The sequence below is a fragment of the Natator depressus genome, chromosome 5 (genome assembly GCF_965152275.1).
Source record: "Natator depressus isolate rNatDep1 chromosome 5, rNatDep2.hap1, whole genome shotgun sequence".
Taxonomy (NCBI): Eukaryota; Metazoa; Chordata; order Testudines; family Cheloniidae; genus Natator; species Natator depressus.
The window spans coordinates 50,692,735-50,709,606 of NC_134238.1; the positions used below are offsets into that span (position 1 = coordinate 50,692,735).

At 44.7% G+C, this 16,872-nt stretch overlaps 1 protein-coding gene across 2 annotated transcripts in view; it reads left to right on the forward strand.

Moving 5' to 3' along the window:
- Positions 1–16,872, forward strand: part of RASGRF2 (Ras protein specific guanine nucleotide releasing factor 2) — a 221,713-nt gene that overhangs the window by 115,958 nt on the left and 88,883 nt on the right. Inside the window, exons 16-17 of one of the 2 annotated variants that reach the window (XM_074952797.1) lie at positions 1,268–1,396; positions 3,787–3,876. In XM_074952797.1, the coding sequence (XP_074808898.1) occupies positions 1,268–1,396; positions 3,787–3,876 (219 nt within the window). The remainder of the gene's footprint in view (positions 1–1,267; positions 1,397–3,786; positions 3,877–16,872) is intronic. The other variant, XM_074952798.1, reaches the window with a different exon arrangement.

Consider the following 16,872-nt stretch of genomic DNA (forward strand, 5'->3'; position numbering starts at 1 on the left):
CTTCTCCTAAGATTCCAAAGAGGCAGACTTAATATGAATCCAATTTGGCTGTACAAATTCAATTTCCAAGTCAATGCTGTTTTTTATTTCTTCTTGAGTATGGCCCATTTATCATCTAAAGAGAAATTTTCTCCATGTTCCAAATGCTTTTTCTGCACATCTGCCTACTGGTGTAGACAATTTCATTTTAAAACTTAGAGTACAGTGCTTGTGTTGTAAGAGTTGCAGTTCCAAGTCTATTGCAGAATCCAATAGAGAAGCATTATGTGTAGATATGTAGATATTTTTTATTTTTCATGCGGACACACGTCATTCTGCCAGCTTACCATGTGGACATTAATTTACTCAATGGAGTAATGAGCTCTGCAGTGCTGTTCAGTTCTGTATTAGTAGGCAGTTTTGTGATTATATATAATGACTTACTAATGATTTTTTCTCACACTTGATATGTGAATCCTATGATTAAACTATCCATATCATGCTTATGTTCCCCTGGATAGTCTGCTTAAGGACATGCAAAATCATGACAGGGCTATTTTTTAAAATGACACTTTAGCACTTGATGGTTTTCATTAAATTTTTATTTATGGACTTTGTTACCGTTATGTCATTGGTACCTGTGAAGTTGCCTGGTATTTTCCGAGTCCTTTACCTCTATCCAGAGGAATATTGTTGCTGAGCCTTCTTAAAGAAGTTGCACTGTCAGCTTACAGAAGGAATACCATAAAGCAAAATATATAAGAGACTAAATTTTAACTTTCATACTTGTTAAATGGGGCTTAAATAGGTTTAAATTGTAAATATTGGTATAATGTACTTTTTTTTTAATGGACCTGATCTTACTACGTTCATTGAAACAAAATATATAATGACTTCACAGAGGGAAGCATCAGGCTCTATGTGTATATTATTATGATTACAGTATATCTTTATATGTTTGATCCATTATAACCTTGCTATTCTCTGTGCTTTTCATAAACTGCGAGTGTGGAGACACAAGCTTCTTCAGTATTTCTTGTAGACCCACATTCCAACCATCTCTCAGAAATGAGCCACTTTATGTACAAACTGTGTGCTTAAAAAGAACCTTTTTGACTGAAAAATTGAAGGAAATGGCTTCATATCTTAAAGCTGTTTCACTGTTGTTTAGATCTCTTGATATTTGAAAATAATGTTTACACATTTAATGGGCTGTAAATTATGGAAATAATGGTGACCACTGTACTAACAGAGTGACCTTTGTACTAACATTCATGGTGTTTTAAAGCAGCAGTTCTAGAATCTGTGTCAGTGGACAGGACAATTCCTGAAAGCACTTCGACTGTCGAGACACCTGAGCTTTCCCCATGTCGCTCCCCCTCAACTCCACGACATCTCCGCTACCGTCAGCCAGGAGGTAAGAAACATTGCTTTGGAAGGAGACTAAGTTATGTATTTCCAATTCTTTTTTAATTTCCTGCAAAGATTATTTTCTAAATAATGTGGTTAGTTTGTGTCTCTGCTTATTTCTCAGATGTAAAAAAGCCAGCAAAATGTGAATAACAGTATTCTAGTTAATTGGCATATTAATAACAAGAGAATGAAAAGCATACTGGGAGTTAGGAAGTGCTGAAATGATCTATAATATCTGGAACAGGATGTACCTTAGTTCAGGAATAATATTGACTCAATCCTATTCTTACATGAATTAACAAGACCTTAACAGATTTGCAGGAGCTATTATGGGGGCACATTTTGGGTACCATATGTGATGATTAGATGCACAACTCCCATTATTGTTAATGGGAAACGACTGTGTCTGTTCCTCCATGTGTGACATGGAACATTTACAGATGGTATCAGATTATTCATTCCAGTATTGAGTAAATCACTCAACTGAAGAGAAAAAGCAAGAGGTGGATCTTCTAATAGCTCTCACATGGCTCTTCGAATTACTAACAGAACTACTTGCTGCATCCATAAATATTTAGAATGTTGCCCTTTCTTGAAATCTAGATTGTAAGCCAACTATTTCATGTTTGGGAGAAAAAACCCCCCACAAATATAATCCTCCCCAGTAATCACTAATAATTTATGAAAACATTTCATAGTAATTTTAAGCCAACACCAAACTTTACTTATTGGCATAGTTTATGGTGTTGTACCAATAAATTAAAAACCAGCAGGATCTTATTAAAGGGAAAAAGGCAAAATACCACATTTATTGTGAATACAGAAAGAATCATAGTAAGCAGTTAGTTACAGCTATAACATTCCATTCAATCTCACATTTAATCACTCATTCATTCATACAAACACACACACACACACACACACACAGGTTCTGCAAGGTTGTTATCATAGTAAGCAGTTAGTTATAGCTATAACATTCCATTCAATCTCATATTTATTCACACATTCACACACACACACACACACACACACACACACAGAGGTTCTGCAAGGTTGTCATCATAGTTACCAGCCTTAGAGTTGCTCATGCCAAGCCACTGGCCAGGTGGCCTGGACATGAGGAGGGAGCAGGGCCTTGTCAGATGCTCATCTGATGCTCCTGGAAGTTGGTTTGCAGAATCAGACCCCAAAGTTCTCACTTTTTAGAGTCTCTTTTTATAGGAATTTCTTCCTAGGCCAGTCTGTGGGAATTGCTTCATCATGCTGTTGCTGAATCAATCAGCAGATGGCACATTCCTGACGGCTCCGTGCTGCTAGATGTTATCTTGTTCTTTGGTTCTCCCATTCTTGAGGCTGTTGGGTGGATTCCAGTCTGCCCTCCGGGGGTCCTCTGGTTATTTCCACTTGACGCCTTCTTCAGCCGATGGACACTGGATTCTTAGGCTGGCACCTCCCTGATCATTCAGTTATTATCCACACCAAGCATCCATCCACATACATCCTCTATCTCTATTTTAATCACAATTGTTAATACAACAAAAGGGCGGGGAGTCTCTGGGTGCTGTGTCTGTTGTTAGAGTATTGCTTTGAGTCTCTCTCTGTGAATTGCTTTGAGAACAGACTCTGTCTTAGAATGTACTAACGCAATTAGCAGCTTGCAAGTTTCACATACAGAGGGAGAGAAACAGTACCAAAAACCAAGAGACCTCTTAATTAGTAATACCCTGGAATTTAAACTATGGGGAATCAAACTCATTTGTGATTTTAATACAGAACTTCTTTAATATGATCCAACAATGGTTGTGTGTCAGAATTTTTGGTTTGAAAACTCTGGAAATGCAAAGCAAAACCATTTGAATGGAAATCAGAGGAGATGTTCTCAAAATTTCTTCCAAAGTGATACCAGTAAGTTTTGCAAAGCTCTGCTAATTTTAGGTCACAACCAGGGGGAAATCTTAAATCTTGTTCAAAATAATATCCATTTTTACTTTGCTTGGGCTGACTATTGAAAATGATGCAATTGAGAAGTAAATTAACCATACCTCTATTACTTTAGCACCATTATTTTTAAGCAGTTATATTATAACTTTCATTTTTGTTTCGTTAATCTTTTTTCTTCACATTGGCACCATCATGCACTTTGTTAAACAGCATTATTTATTATTGTGATCTGGTGATAAAAATCAAATGACAAATATATTTTAAACATTTTTGCCTCTAATACAGAATCCGTTTTCGTTGAGAACATAAAATATGCACACTTACAAAAAGTATTGTATATTCCCTCTTTACCCTGTGAGCTGGGGGAGTGGAGAATATGAAAATTGATATGCTTTAAAAAAAAAGTTAAAACCAAATACAAGTTGTTGACCTTTATTTGTCTGTTTCTTACAGTACAGACTGCTGACAACAGCCACTGTTCTGTTTCTCCTGCTTCTGCATTTGCTATTGCTACAGCTGCAGCAGGGCATGGGAGTCCACCAGGTGAGAACAATTTAATGCAAGAAAAATGTAGATGGGTCTCAACAGGTAAAGCTGTCCTACAAGCATGTTCATCCCAGTTTTAAATAGTCACTGGTTTGTTCCTTTAATCTCCTGGGTATAATCAGGCTTCCATTCTGAATGGAGATTCCATTGGGATCTATAGATGATCAGGATATACTTAGATACGCTTGACAGTACTGAAGAAGGTGGATGGAACAGGTCTACTTTTCCATCTCTGTAGATCTGTAGGTCTGTAGATTCCTCAAGAAGGACTCTGTGGTCTAGTGATTAGATGAGATATTGTAATTCAGAACTCCTAGGTTCTATTCCTAAATTCACTGTTGTCTTACTCTGTGCCCTTGGGCATGTCACTTAACTTCTATGAACTAAATTTTACACTTCATAATGTTAGCGTAAATCCAGAGTAGCTCCACTGAAATCAATGCAGTTACTCTGGATATACGCTGGTGTAACCAAGAGTGAGTTTGTCTCAGTGTTGTGGTTTATCCAGCTGTAAAGTAATATCTGCTTCCTTTGCAGAGTGGTGACATATACTGTTTGTAAACCACTTTGAAATCCTGGGCTTAGAAGCAATACTACAAAGCACATTGAAATCAGTGACATTGTTTCCACTGATTGCAGTAAGCTTTTGATTAGGTATTAACGTGTAAAGTTGTGATGGTTTGTTTGATCGGAATTATTTGTTCAAAGTCCTCACACACTGAAGACAGAACACACTTCACACTAAATTAATTTCTGTGATGAACATTGATTGGCGTCTCTACATTATCACCATGTAATCTCCTTTTGTGATTTTGGAAGACCATAATCTGGCTATATTCAGTTTCATGATCATTATGAGCCTGACATTGAGAGATGCTGGACACCAGCAAGTTCTTTGGAAATACAAGTGTTCTCTGCCTCTCAGAACCAGATCCTACATTTGTGCTGGTCAAGGGAACATACTTTAAAAAAAAATTAATCCCAACATGTAGAAAAATTGTTCTTAAAATACAAATATATCACACTAAAAATAATTATGGCTAAAGCTCCCAATACAGCCAATTGATTTGAAACAAATATAGGGTTGTTAGTTTTGGCTCTGCATTATAAAAGCACATAAAGAAAAATATAAGAGAGTAAAATGTAAAAGCATACAATAAAATATGGGCATTTCAGATTATTCAGACTCTGTATATTGGAAAGAAGAAAATACATTGCTTGTGTTAATCTAATTAAATACTATTTTGTGGTGTTTACTTTGGTTCCTAAAAGAGGACCAGTTGTTTTCTTTTTTAAAGAAGAGGTAATGCAGCAAAACTGACAAGAAAAGAGTGAATCAGGAAATCTGTAGAGAAAGAGCAGGAAATTGAAGGTTTCTGTCAGGAGGTTGTGACAGATTTATGTTACCAACCTGCCTGGGGCGTCAGGTGATCAGGCTGGGGCCACAGGATCATTAAGGGAGGAGATGACAGAACACACCAAGTGTCTAAGTTTTAAAGCTTTATTGATAAAATAATAAAATAACAGCGGAGAGTGCTCCCTATATCACTCAGAGGAAGGAAGAAAGCATTAGTGTCCCAAGCCCTAACCCAAGTTCATACTCACACACTCACTACCCGATTCTGGCCAGGCCTGGGTGTAACGTAAGAAGAAGAGGGGGAAGGGTGGATGGGAGTTCTGTCCTGTGCGCACAGGTCATCCAGGATTTGCTGCCAATCTCCGAATTGCTCCAGCTCTCAGGAGGGTTTTAAGTCCTGGGCTCCTTTGGGGGTGTTCCATTCCACGACTTCTGTTCCTGGTGCTCTTTGTGCCAGTCCAAACCGGCTTTCTGTGATCTTCTTCACTTTCCCAAGACACAAGGGCTTCAGGGACGCGAAGCTCTGCTCCCCCCCTCGTCATCTTACCTGTGTTTTCCATGGCTGGCTGTGGCTGTGTGAGAGATAAACTCCTCATCTAGCGCCGTGACCTCGGACTGGGGCCAGCATCTTATCGTTGGACTGAGCTTGCTAGCTGCAGTGTTGAGTTAGCCTGTTCTCTGCTCTCTTTCTCCTTCCCCCTTTGGCCTCTTGCAGCCTGCAAAAGAATCTTCCACTCCCCACTCACACCTTTGACCCTCCCCAAAATGCTTTGCGATGCTTGCAACAGCATTAGCAACATGCAGTGCTGGTCTGCCTTCCCCAGGGGAACCTCTGAGGTTGTGACAAGGTGAGCAAGTACATTAGACTTCCAGCATGGCTACACTTGCGAGTTAGAGTGCATTAAAACAGCCCAGCGCGCTCTAACTCATGACGCATCCACACTGGCAAGGCACGGAGCGCGCTCTGACTCTGTGGCTAGAGTGCTCCTGCTACTCCAGCTTGGCGAGTGGAATAACATTTGATGAGCCCCTGCTGGAGCTCCACGGTGCCAGTGTGGATGCCCTGGTCTGTTAATGTGCTCTGATTGGCCTCCAGAAGTGTCCCACAGTGCCTGTTCTAGCCACTCTGGTCATCACTTTGAACTCTACTGCCCTGCCCTCAAGTGACCAACCATCAGACCTGCCCTTTAAATTCTCTGGGAATTTTGAAAATCCCCTTCCTGTTTGCTCAGCCAGGCGTGGAGTGCTCTCAGTGAATCTTTCCAGGTGACCATGCCTCCACACGCCAAGCAATGGCGAGGTGCTGGACCTCATTAGTGTCTGGGGGGAGGAAGCTGTTCAGTCCCAGCTGCGCTCCAGCCATAGGAATTATGATACCTTCGGGCAGATATCAAGGGACATGATGGAAAGGGGCCAGGACCGGGATGCTCTGCAGTGCAGGGTTAAAGTGAAGGAGCTACGGAATGCCTACTGAAAAGCCCACGAGGCAAACAGCCGCTCCGGTGCTGCCCCCGCGACCTGCCATTTTTACAAAGAGCTGGACGCGATACTTGGGGGCTACCCCACCTCCACTCTGAGTACCACCATGGACACTTCAGAGCACAGTCCAACAAGGCAGGAGGAGGAGGAGGAGAAGCAAAGTGGGACCAAGGGTGCTGAGGAGGAGGAATACACCCCGGCATCCCTAGATGCATGCAGCCAGGAGCTGTTCTCAAGCCACGAGGAAGGTAGCCAGTTGCCGCGGACGGTGCTTGGGGAAGGACAAACACCAGAAGAGGTTCCCGGTAAGCGGCTTTTATTTTAGGAAGTAAGTTATTCGGTGCAGGCTCTTGGGGCAAGGAGGGTTAGGGCTGCATGCATGCCTAGATGCGGAATAGGGCGTTGATGTGCTCTCTCACATCGTGGTAATCGGCCTCAGTGATCTCTTCAAAGTTCTCATCCAATGTGCTTGCGCAGGTTTCATGGGAGAGCCACTGTGTTCCTTGTCCCAGGCAGGCTAACATGTCCGCGCCACTGTGCCATGAGGGGTGGGGGGACCATTGCTGCACACAGGCAAGCTGCATATGGGCCAGGGTGGAAGCCGCATTGTAGTAGAAGACCCTCCTTTGCTTCCCAGGTCACCCTCAGCAGCGAGATATCTTCCAGGATGAATTCCTGTGGAAAATATGGGGACAGTGTTCAGTATAGGAGCCCCCTGAAGCTGTTGGCTCTCCCCAAGGCACAGAAACCCAGAGGACAGAACAGCCATGAAAGAATCAGTCCCCCTTGACCCTGTGCTTACTCACCATTTTGGGGCTCCCATGGGTTATGTGCGCTTGCTTTGGGACGGGCAGATTATGCTACTGTGTAGACTATGCTTGCCCTTAAGTACAGGGGAGTCATTGCTTTGTCTGGTGTGAACAATGCTGCCTCTGTTCAGTGTTGCATTTTGCCTTTACAGATGCAACCTTGAGATCTCAGCTGTCCACGTCATCACCGTCCGAGAGGCTGCAAAGAATCAGGAAGAGGCCACGTAGAAGCAAAGAGGACATGCTGCATGAAGTCATGCAGCACTCCCTTAATGAAAATTAAAAAGTGCAGGAGCGGCAGGAGAGTGAAAGGAGGGTCCACCAGCAGAATGCGGACCGCTGGCACTAAAGCATAGAGCGGCTGATGAGCATCATGGAGCGCCAAGCGAACTCGATCCAGGCGCTCGTAGCCATGCAGGTGGAGCACTACCGCACCAGACCCCCCCTGCAGCTCTTGTCCCAAAACTCTTTCCCTTGTGCCCTCATGTCACCTCCAACCCAGTTTCCCCTACATCCGGGTTCTTGTCGCCATCAGCTGCCTCCAACACCTGTAGCTTCACCACCCAGCCCTGAAAACTACGACCCTTACCAACTGCACTCAACCCCCATCACCATGCAGTATAGCCAGCCTGAAGAGCAGCACTCATTGCACAGCACTCCAAACAGGAAGGCTGAGTATGATAAGAGGACATATGCAAACCTGGGATTGTACCGTTCCTCACCCCACCCCCTTGCCCTTTGTGTTTCCCAAGCAGTTGTGTTTCTTTTCAATAAATGCATTTTCTTTTCATTAAATGTATTTTTTTTGCTTTGAAAACATTCTTTATTATTGCATAACGTAAAAGATACCTTAGCCCAGGAAAGCAAGAGGCACTGCAAGTCAGTGTATCATACGTAGCAAACACAGATTCCTGCTAACATTGGAACCACTGTACTTCACTCCCGTGCAGGGCACCAGACGTTACTGGTGGCTTTCAGACTCAAATTGCTCCCTCAAGGCATCCCTAATCCTTGCAGCCCCACACTGGGCCCCTCTAATAGCCCTGCTCTCTGGCTGTTCAAATTCAGCCTCCAGGTGTTGAACCTCTGAGTTCCATGCCTAAGTGAATCGTTCACCCTTCCCTTCACAAATGTTATGGAGGGTACAGCATGCAGATATAACTGCGGGGATGCTGTTATCGTCAGGGCAGCTCTCAGTCTCGTGTCCTTGCACCGCAGGGTGGGGGTAAGCTCCTCACACAGTCCCATGAAAGTGGCTTCTCTCATCCGAAAGTTCTGCAGCCACTGCTCGTCATCCCAGACTTGCATGATGATGTGATCCCACCACTCAGTGCTCGTTTCCTGAGCCCAAAAGCGCCGTTCCACGGTGGTCAGCATTTCCATGAATGCCACAAGCAAACTTGTGTCGTATGCGTTACTCGCGTCGATATCATCATCATCGGAGTCCTCGCTGTCACTTTGGATCATAAGGAATAACTTGACTGCCAAACATGATGTGCTGGTGAGACTCGTCAACATATTCCTCAGCAGTTCGGGCTCCATTCCTGCAGACCGAAAGGGAAGACAGAGCGCACAGTACAAAAAACATTGAAAGATGGTGCCAATTGTGGACGGAAGCAGAGGGATTGCTGGGATGCAAACCGATGCATCACGGGGCATTGGGACAGGACCCAGAATGCCCCACACCCTTTCCACAAGCCACAGCTCCAGAATGGGAAGAGGTGCTCTGTGGGATAGCTGCCCACAATGCACCGCTCCCAATGCCACTGCAAGTGCCGCAAATGTGGACACACCAGTGCACTTGCAGCTGTCAGTGTGGATGACTGCAGCGCTTTCCCTACTGCGCTCTACGAAGGCTGGTTTAACTCAAAGCTCTCTACATTTGCAAGTGTAGCCATGCCCCCAGAGTTTGAAAACTTTGAGAGCAAAGTTTAAACCTCTGAGTCATCTTATGTGTAACTTGTATGATTGTTGGCAAAAACATACTGGCAGGAATTAAATAATCACAATAGCATAGTGTGATGGGTTCCCTGGGGTGCAATCTGGAACTGGGGTACTGCTGAGCCCTCTGTCTCACCAAAGTGGGCTCCCTCTCACACTGTGATGCTGTGACAAGCTGCAAACTCGATCAGGTATTTCACGTACACAGCCATCCACAGGCAGGGACACACCCAGATGAGTTACATGAATGCTTCTCCTAGCCATTCATGAACCAACAATGGAGAGGCTCCAGCCAGTTCCCCACAGTTCCCCAGGCCAGGACCTCAGAGCTGTACCATCTTGCCCTGGTCAGAAGCCTGACCAGTGTAAGTTTATTACCCAGTCTGCCCCTCCCTCAATGTGGAGAAGACATGCCCCAGCTCTCATTCCTGAGCAGATTTCCCTTGCACTTCAAGCTAAACCCACTGTTTTAGGTAAAATATAAAACAGATGTATTAACTACAGAAATATAGATTTTAAGTGATTATAAGTAATAAGCGTACTGATCAAAGTTGGTTACCTAGGAAATAAAAGTAAAATTGCAATCTCAGTTCTATAAACTAGACAGGATTTGAATCAAGCAGTCTCTCACCCTGATGGTATAGTTCCTTAATACAGAAGCTGGGATTCTCCTTTCCAGCCTGGGACCACCTCCCCCGTTCAAAGTCTTTGTTCTCCAGACATGTTTCCAGGTGTTGAGTTGTGAGGGGAGTGAGGACAAATGACGATGTCACTTCCCCTCCTTTATAGGTTCCTCCAGCTTGCTGGAAAGATCTTTTGCTATGACCTGAGTCTACATGCTATTTCTGAGAGGTCTCCATTGTATACAGTTCCTGGGGTACTCCTTGTGAGTGTGTATTCCACTTAATGGGCCATCATCAGTGTCTGGCTGCTCATTGTTGTTATATCTGAAAGTCTAGTTGTGGGTGTTTCCAACTTCACAACATATTGTAGTAACATACACATAGCAAAACTTCATAACTCCACATACCATGATAGCACATACAATTCAACAGGATATTAATGTTCAACAAATCAAGACTTTAAAATGATACCTCACAAGGCATACTTTGTACAAAACATATCACCATTATATGATAGTGGTGAATATGGGGGTGCCAGGGTGTTGCTTTGGAGTACAGAGTGCTTGCCAAATTAATGTTAATTTATTATTTTAAAAATATATTAAAATAATATGAAGTTTGCAAAGTCAAACACAACCTTTAGATGGGAAGAAAATCTAAGGGAAGAAGGAGTTGAGGAGAGCAGGCAGTTCCTCAAGGAGACAACATTAAAGGCACAACTGCAAACTATTCTGATGCAAAGGAAAGATAGAAAGAATAGTAAGAGGCAATATGGCTCCATCAGGAGCTCTTTAATGACCTGAAAACCAAAAAGGAATCCTACAAAAAATGGAAACATGGTCAAATTGATAAGGAGGAGTACAAAAGAACAGCACAGGTATGTAGGGACAAAATCAGAAAGGCTGAGGCATAAAATGAAATACCTCTGGCAAGGAACATAAAAGGCAATAAGAAGAGGTTCTTTAAATACATTAGTACCAAGAGGAAGATGAAGGAAAGCGCAGGTCCTCTACTTAGCAGGGAAGGCGAGCTGATAACATCAAGGAAGCTGAGGTACCCCACAATTCAGGGGGCTGGACTCGATGACTTTTCAACAATGCTCTATGAATGAGTCAGGATTGTTTAGTAGGAATGAGGTTGTTGTGTGTAGGATCCCTGCTTCATTTGCTGCAGATGTTGGGAAATGTGAAGTGAAGTGAATGAAAAAAGGGACTGCTGGAAAAGAAAGGACCTTCATGGTTTGCTGTTCAACATGTGCTCTCCCTCCCTTGTGGTCTGCCTTGAGGCTCTTCCTTCTCTACCACCTTTGGCATCTGAGGGAAGGAGCAGTTGTCCCTTCCTTATCTGTGTCATTAGCATAAGTAGTGTTGGTTTTGTTACCTTTGTTCTCCCTAAAAGTACTCAGGCTAGTATTTTATTTTATTTTATTTTACTTTATTCCTTTGGTTTAAAAAGAAAAGAGAAAAAGGAAAAGAACTTCTTTCCTTCCCTGTGTGGGAGCATTCCCCCCCCAGGCATCTAGTAGACTCATGATTATTTTCTTTTTCAGTTTAAAAAAAAAAAGTAAAGACCATGTTCTTCTGCATATTCCTCCCTGCTATAGGATGACAACCCCCTGCCCAGGGGCTTGCCTGGCTCTCTGCTCCAAGCAGTGCCTCTCCTGCCAGGAGTCAGTTCCTGTAATGCCCAGACACTTTCACTGTGCCTGGGAGACTCCCACAGAAGTGCTTTACCTGCCACACCTAAAACTGCAGCCTCACAGGAGCCGGGAGCTGAAGTAAAAATTTCTCCCTATAGAGAAAACACTTCAGTCTGCAGGGGACTCCGGTGGGTGTTGACCCCGGATCATCCCCGGAGCCTTCACTTCAAAAGGGGTCGAGTGGTGAAGAGGAGAAGAGAGAGGGGGAAAAAGCCACCAGCAGACTCCCCCTGGAAAGTCTCCTCTGAGCAACTGGCCAGCCAGAGGGGTGCTCCCCAGTGCAGCCATCTCGGTAGGACAATACCAGCAGAGGAATCTCCTGCTGTGAGCTCAGCTGCTGCACCCTTGGGCACCGAAGCTCTGGAAGCTGAAACCTGAGAAGGGGCTTCCTGCTGTGAGCTCTGCCCTGCTCTGAGCTCTGCTCTCCCCACCGAGAAGGGGCTTCTGTAAGCTCTGTGCTGCTCTGAGTTCTACTCTGGGCAACTACTGCATGGAGAGGAGACAGTTACCATACCATCTCTAAAAGAGCAGCATAGAGAAACCCTTTGGTACCAGATGCAACAGAACTCCCATCTAGGAAGTGTTCTTCACCTTCCCAACCATTGACACCAAGTACAGACACTCCTCTGGGGTTCCGGATGAGCCCATGGTAACACAGGTACTCTGATACTCTGGAGACCTGTGGCCTCAGTACCCAGGGAGAGACAATTACCATACCGTCTCTAAGAAAGTGGCACCAACAAACTTTTTGTACTGGGCAAAACTCTCATTTAGGGAGTGCTCTGCCCAACTATTGGTACTGACAGTGTACCATGGACCCTCCTCTGTGGTACCAAATGAACCCATGGTACTGCATGAGCTCTGGTACCCTGGAGACCTGATGATTGGGGAAGAACCACAATCCCCATTACTTGGTACCAGGACCGCGGTATCGAGCACATCCCGGCACCCAGAATCGTTCTTAGCACTGGGCTGTATACTGCCAATACCCCAGTCAGCGGCACCCTTACCCACTGATGAATCTGACACTGGCCAGGAGGAGATCATTCCCTGGCTCCTCAAGGTGGCCCACCACCACACTACAAGGATCCCCAATTCCATCACACCAACCGCCCATGTCTGCCTTCCTGCCTTTCCCTCCCAAGGCCATATTGTAACTTTGGGTATATACACACACATGGCGCGACCGTCTCCGGTGTCTCTCAGGGAGAGTCCACCAGATGGTTTGCTACAGCCTGGCACCTGAGCCAGGGCAGAAGAACACCTGAGCCAGGACAGGAGAAAGCTTTTTCAGAACGGGAAAAAAGGGGGAAGGGAAGAAAAAAAAACACACCTGAAGAGGAAGCTACCTCTTCAGCACATTTCTCCTCATCTTTCCCAGATGAGACTGTGCTGCCCACCCCCTCACACTAGGTGAAGATTTAAGAACTTTCTGGATCTTACCAAGAGGGTGGCAGACGAGCTGCAGATTCTTACAGGAGGTGGCAGATACACATCACAAGTTGGTGGAAATTCTACACACTACCTTTCTCATCTAGAACTGTCCTCCCTATTAATGAGCTGATTCTAGATCCTACCAAAATCATCTGGCATAGCCAGCCTCCATGGCACCAACCAGCAACAGAATGTAAACAAAAACAACCCTACATCTCTACCCAAAGAGGCAGACTTTGTTTTCAACATCCGCAACCCAACTCCATCATAGTGGATGTGGTTAATGCATGAAGCAAGCAACATAATGCCAAGTCAACTCCATATGATCAGGCTTCGCAAGATGGCACATTATCGACAACATTACTGTTTAGAGTAATAAATTACCAAACTGTCATGGCCAAAACAATTTTTTAATCTTGGGAAACCCACGATGTTTCTGAAACATTACTGGAAACACAAAAAGAACAGATTCAGACCATTCTTAGAGAAGGTCAGTTAATAGCCAGACTGGTCCTAGAGACACCACTGGATGTAGCTGTTACAGCTGCCTGCCCAGTCTGCATGACAGTGGTACTGAGGTGGGTGGTGGAGTTTTTTGCTGTTCACTACACCTCTCTAGATTGCATAAAGAGCTACAGACTTCCAATTCGAAGGGCTCAACTCTTTGCGGAGAAGACAGATTTGCTCTCCACATCCTGAAGGATTCTTGGACTGCACTACACTCCTTAGGAATCTACACTGTGGAACAGAAGAAAAGATATACCTCTCAACCACACCACAGATCACAATTTTCTCAATACTCACCATCTCTGTGCTGTTATGAGCCACAGTGTAAGAGGCCCAGGGCTCAAAAGTGAGAACAGTCTGCACCCCAGTCCCTGACTTCTCAAACTGCCTCTTATAAGCACTTTGATGAGCTGGTTGGGGGCCTGAACAATGACACCTTACAGCATCAGCTGCCATCTACACAGCTGTAACGCCACTCAGAAGTCACCTTACCTTACTTCACAGCAGTTAGGACCAGCTCTAGAGCAAAGAGATTGATTGCTAGCCCTGAACTTACAGGGTGCCTACTTCCATATCTCAATACAACCATCATACAGGAGATTTCCTATTGCTTACCTTTGGGGCAGGATCATTATAGGTACAGACTGCTCCACACAGGGTAGTCTCCAAGGTTCACTTCATTGTAGTGGCATACTAACCCCGGTACAGTGACTGGACTTTATCAGCACCAACCTGATGCAGTACAAGCGAGAGCGCTCCTCTCACTATCCACATTCACCACCCTGGGTCACATGTCTCCCTAATATGTTGGGGAGCTCACCTACACAACAACAAGGTTCAGGACAAATGGCCTTCTATAGAAATGACCGTCCATATCACTCTTTTGGGGCTAGGGGCTGTCAGGAGTGCCTGTGCACAAACTCTGCCTTTCATCAAAAACAACACACGAAGGTTAAGATGGACTTCATGTGACCTGTATGTTTTGTATAAACTGCCAAGGAGCTGCCAGATCTCCCTCCTTCTGCAAGACAGCATTCAAACTTTGGAATTGATGCACCCATCACAATGTGCTCATCTCAGCTGTCTGTCTACAAGGGATACAGAACGGGATAACCAACAGTCTCAGTTGGAATTTTCTCACGACAATGAGTGTATACTGAATTCACAGGTGCTTCAAGATATAGCCACGCTTTGGGGAAACATTCACTGGCAGTTGCCCTCATCTTCCCAGCGGACAGGGCCCACTTGTATGTCTTTTCCCAGTTTCCTACCCTATCCAAGATTCTGTTGAAAATTCAACGAAAGAAAGTGAGAGTTATTGTGATTGCCCTCTTGACTATGACAAGTCTGGCTCCCTTACCTGACGCAGATGGCAATATGCCCTCCTGTTCCTCTGACGTGAGCCCATTCCTCAACCGCTCTCTCAAAACAATGGGCTGACCCTTCACCCCAACCCATGGGTCCTCCGCCTCCAGGCTTGGATCTTTCTTTGTTCCAAGGCTTAGAAGCAGAATGCTCTGACAAGCTGAAACACGTGTTGCAACACAACCACAAGTTGACCACTTCTACAAAATGGAAATGACTCCAAGTTTGTACCATTCCAAACGGACAGACCCAACCTCATCTTTCCTCCCTCTGATTTTGCACTACATTTTAAACTCTCACTCAGCTCCCTTAAGGTACATCTCATGGCGAAAATGGCTTCCCACTTGGAGTTTGCTCAACCACTAATGCGTAGACTCTTTAAGGGCATTGGGACTCTCTTCCCCCATGTGATACCAATCGCTCCAGCCTGGGACTTTAATCTAGTTCTCAGGGCTTGGACTAGACCTTCCTCCGAGCCCAGGTCAACTTGTTCTCTCTTACAGCTGTCCATGATGACAGCATTTCTAATTGCCATCACCTCAGCTAGGCACATAGGGGAAATAGTGGCCCTGATGGCACACCCATCGTTCATGGCCTTTGTCTTTAATAAAAACCTCAACAACTCTAAGGCCATATCCCAAGTTTCTCCCTACTTTTTCTGCACTTTCCATATGAATCAACAGATCCATCTCCCTGTTTTTTCCCAAAAACACATTGTGATAACTGGGAGACAATTTTGCATATGCTAGATATTAGAAGGACATTAGCATTCTACTTGGACAGGGCTAAGGACTTCAGGAAATCCCCTAAACTCTTCCTTTCATCCTCAGAAAGACTCAAAAACTCTGTGATATCTCCTCAAAGACTATCCAAATGGGTCTCTAGTTTGCATTAATCACTTAGCAAGGGCGCAACTTGCTTCCGTCCATATGATCCATGAGATCACTTCCTACTTCAATCACATTCCATAGGGATACCCCTATCTCCCCAATCTATAGAGTAATGACTGGGGCCTCTGTCCATACTTTCGCAGAACATTATGCGATCACTGAAGATTTGGTCGCTGACACCATCTTCGACTCCACAGTACTCTCTGTAGTAAAAGACTCCACTCCGAAGTCCCAGCCTCTAGTGGTGGGTACTGCTCTGGAGTCACCTAAAGTGGAGCACCCATAGGGACACTACTCGAAGAAGAAGAGGAAGTTACTCACCTTGTGCAGTAACGATGGTTCTTTGAGATGTGTGTCCCTATGGGTGCTCCACAACCCGCCCTCCTCCCCTCTACTTCGGAGTTCTCTATAGGGCTCTGTGGTAGAGAAGGAAGTGAGAGGGATTCGCCTGTGCAGTGCTAAATGGCCTCGAGGCAGACCACGAGGGAGGGAGAGCACATGCGTGGGCTCAATGGCACACTGCTACCAAAAATCTCCGATTAGAGGTGCAGGGGCACACAGACACGTAAAGTGGAGCACCCATAGGGACACATCTCGAAGAACCATCATTACTGCAGAAGGTGAGTAACTTCCTCTTCTTGTTATTAATCCCTAAATGCATGACCTTGCACTTTTCACTATTAAATTTCATCCTATTACTCCAGTTTACAAGGTCATCCAGATCTTCCTGTATGATATCCCTGTCCTTCTCTGTATTAGCAATACCTCCCAGCTTTGTGTCATCCGCAAACTTTATTAGCACACTCCCACTTTTTGTGCCAAGGTCAGTAATAAAAAGATTGGTCCCAAAACCAATCCCTGAGGAATTCCACTAGTAACCTCCCTCCAG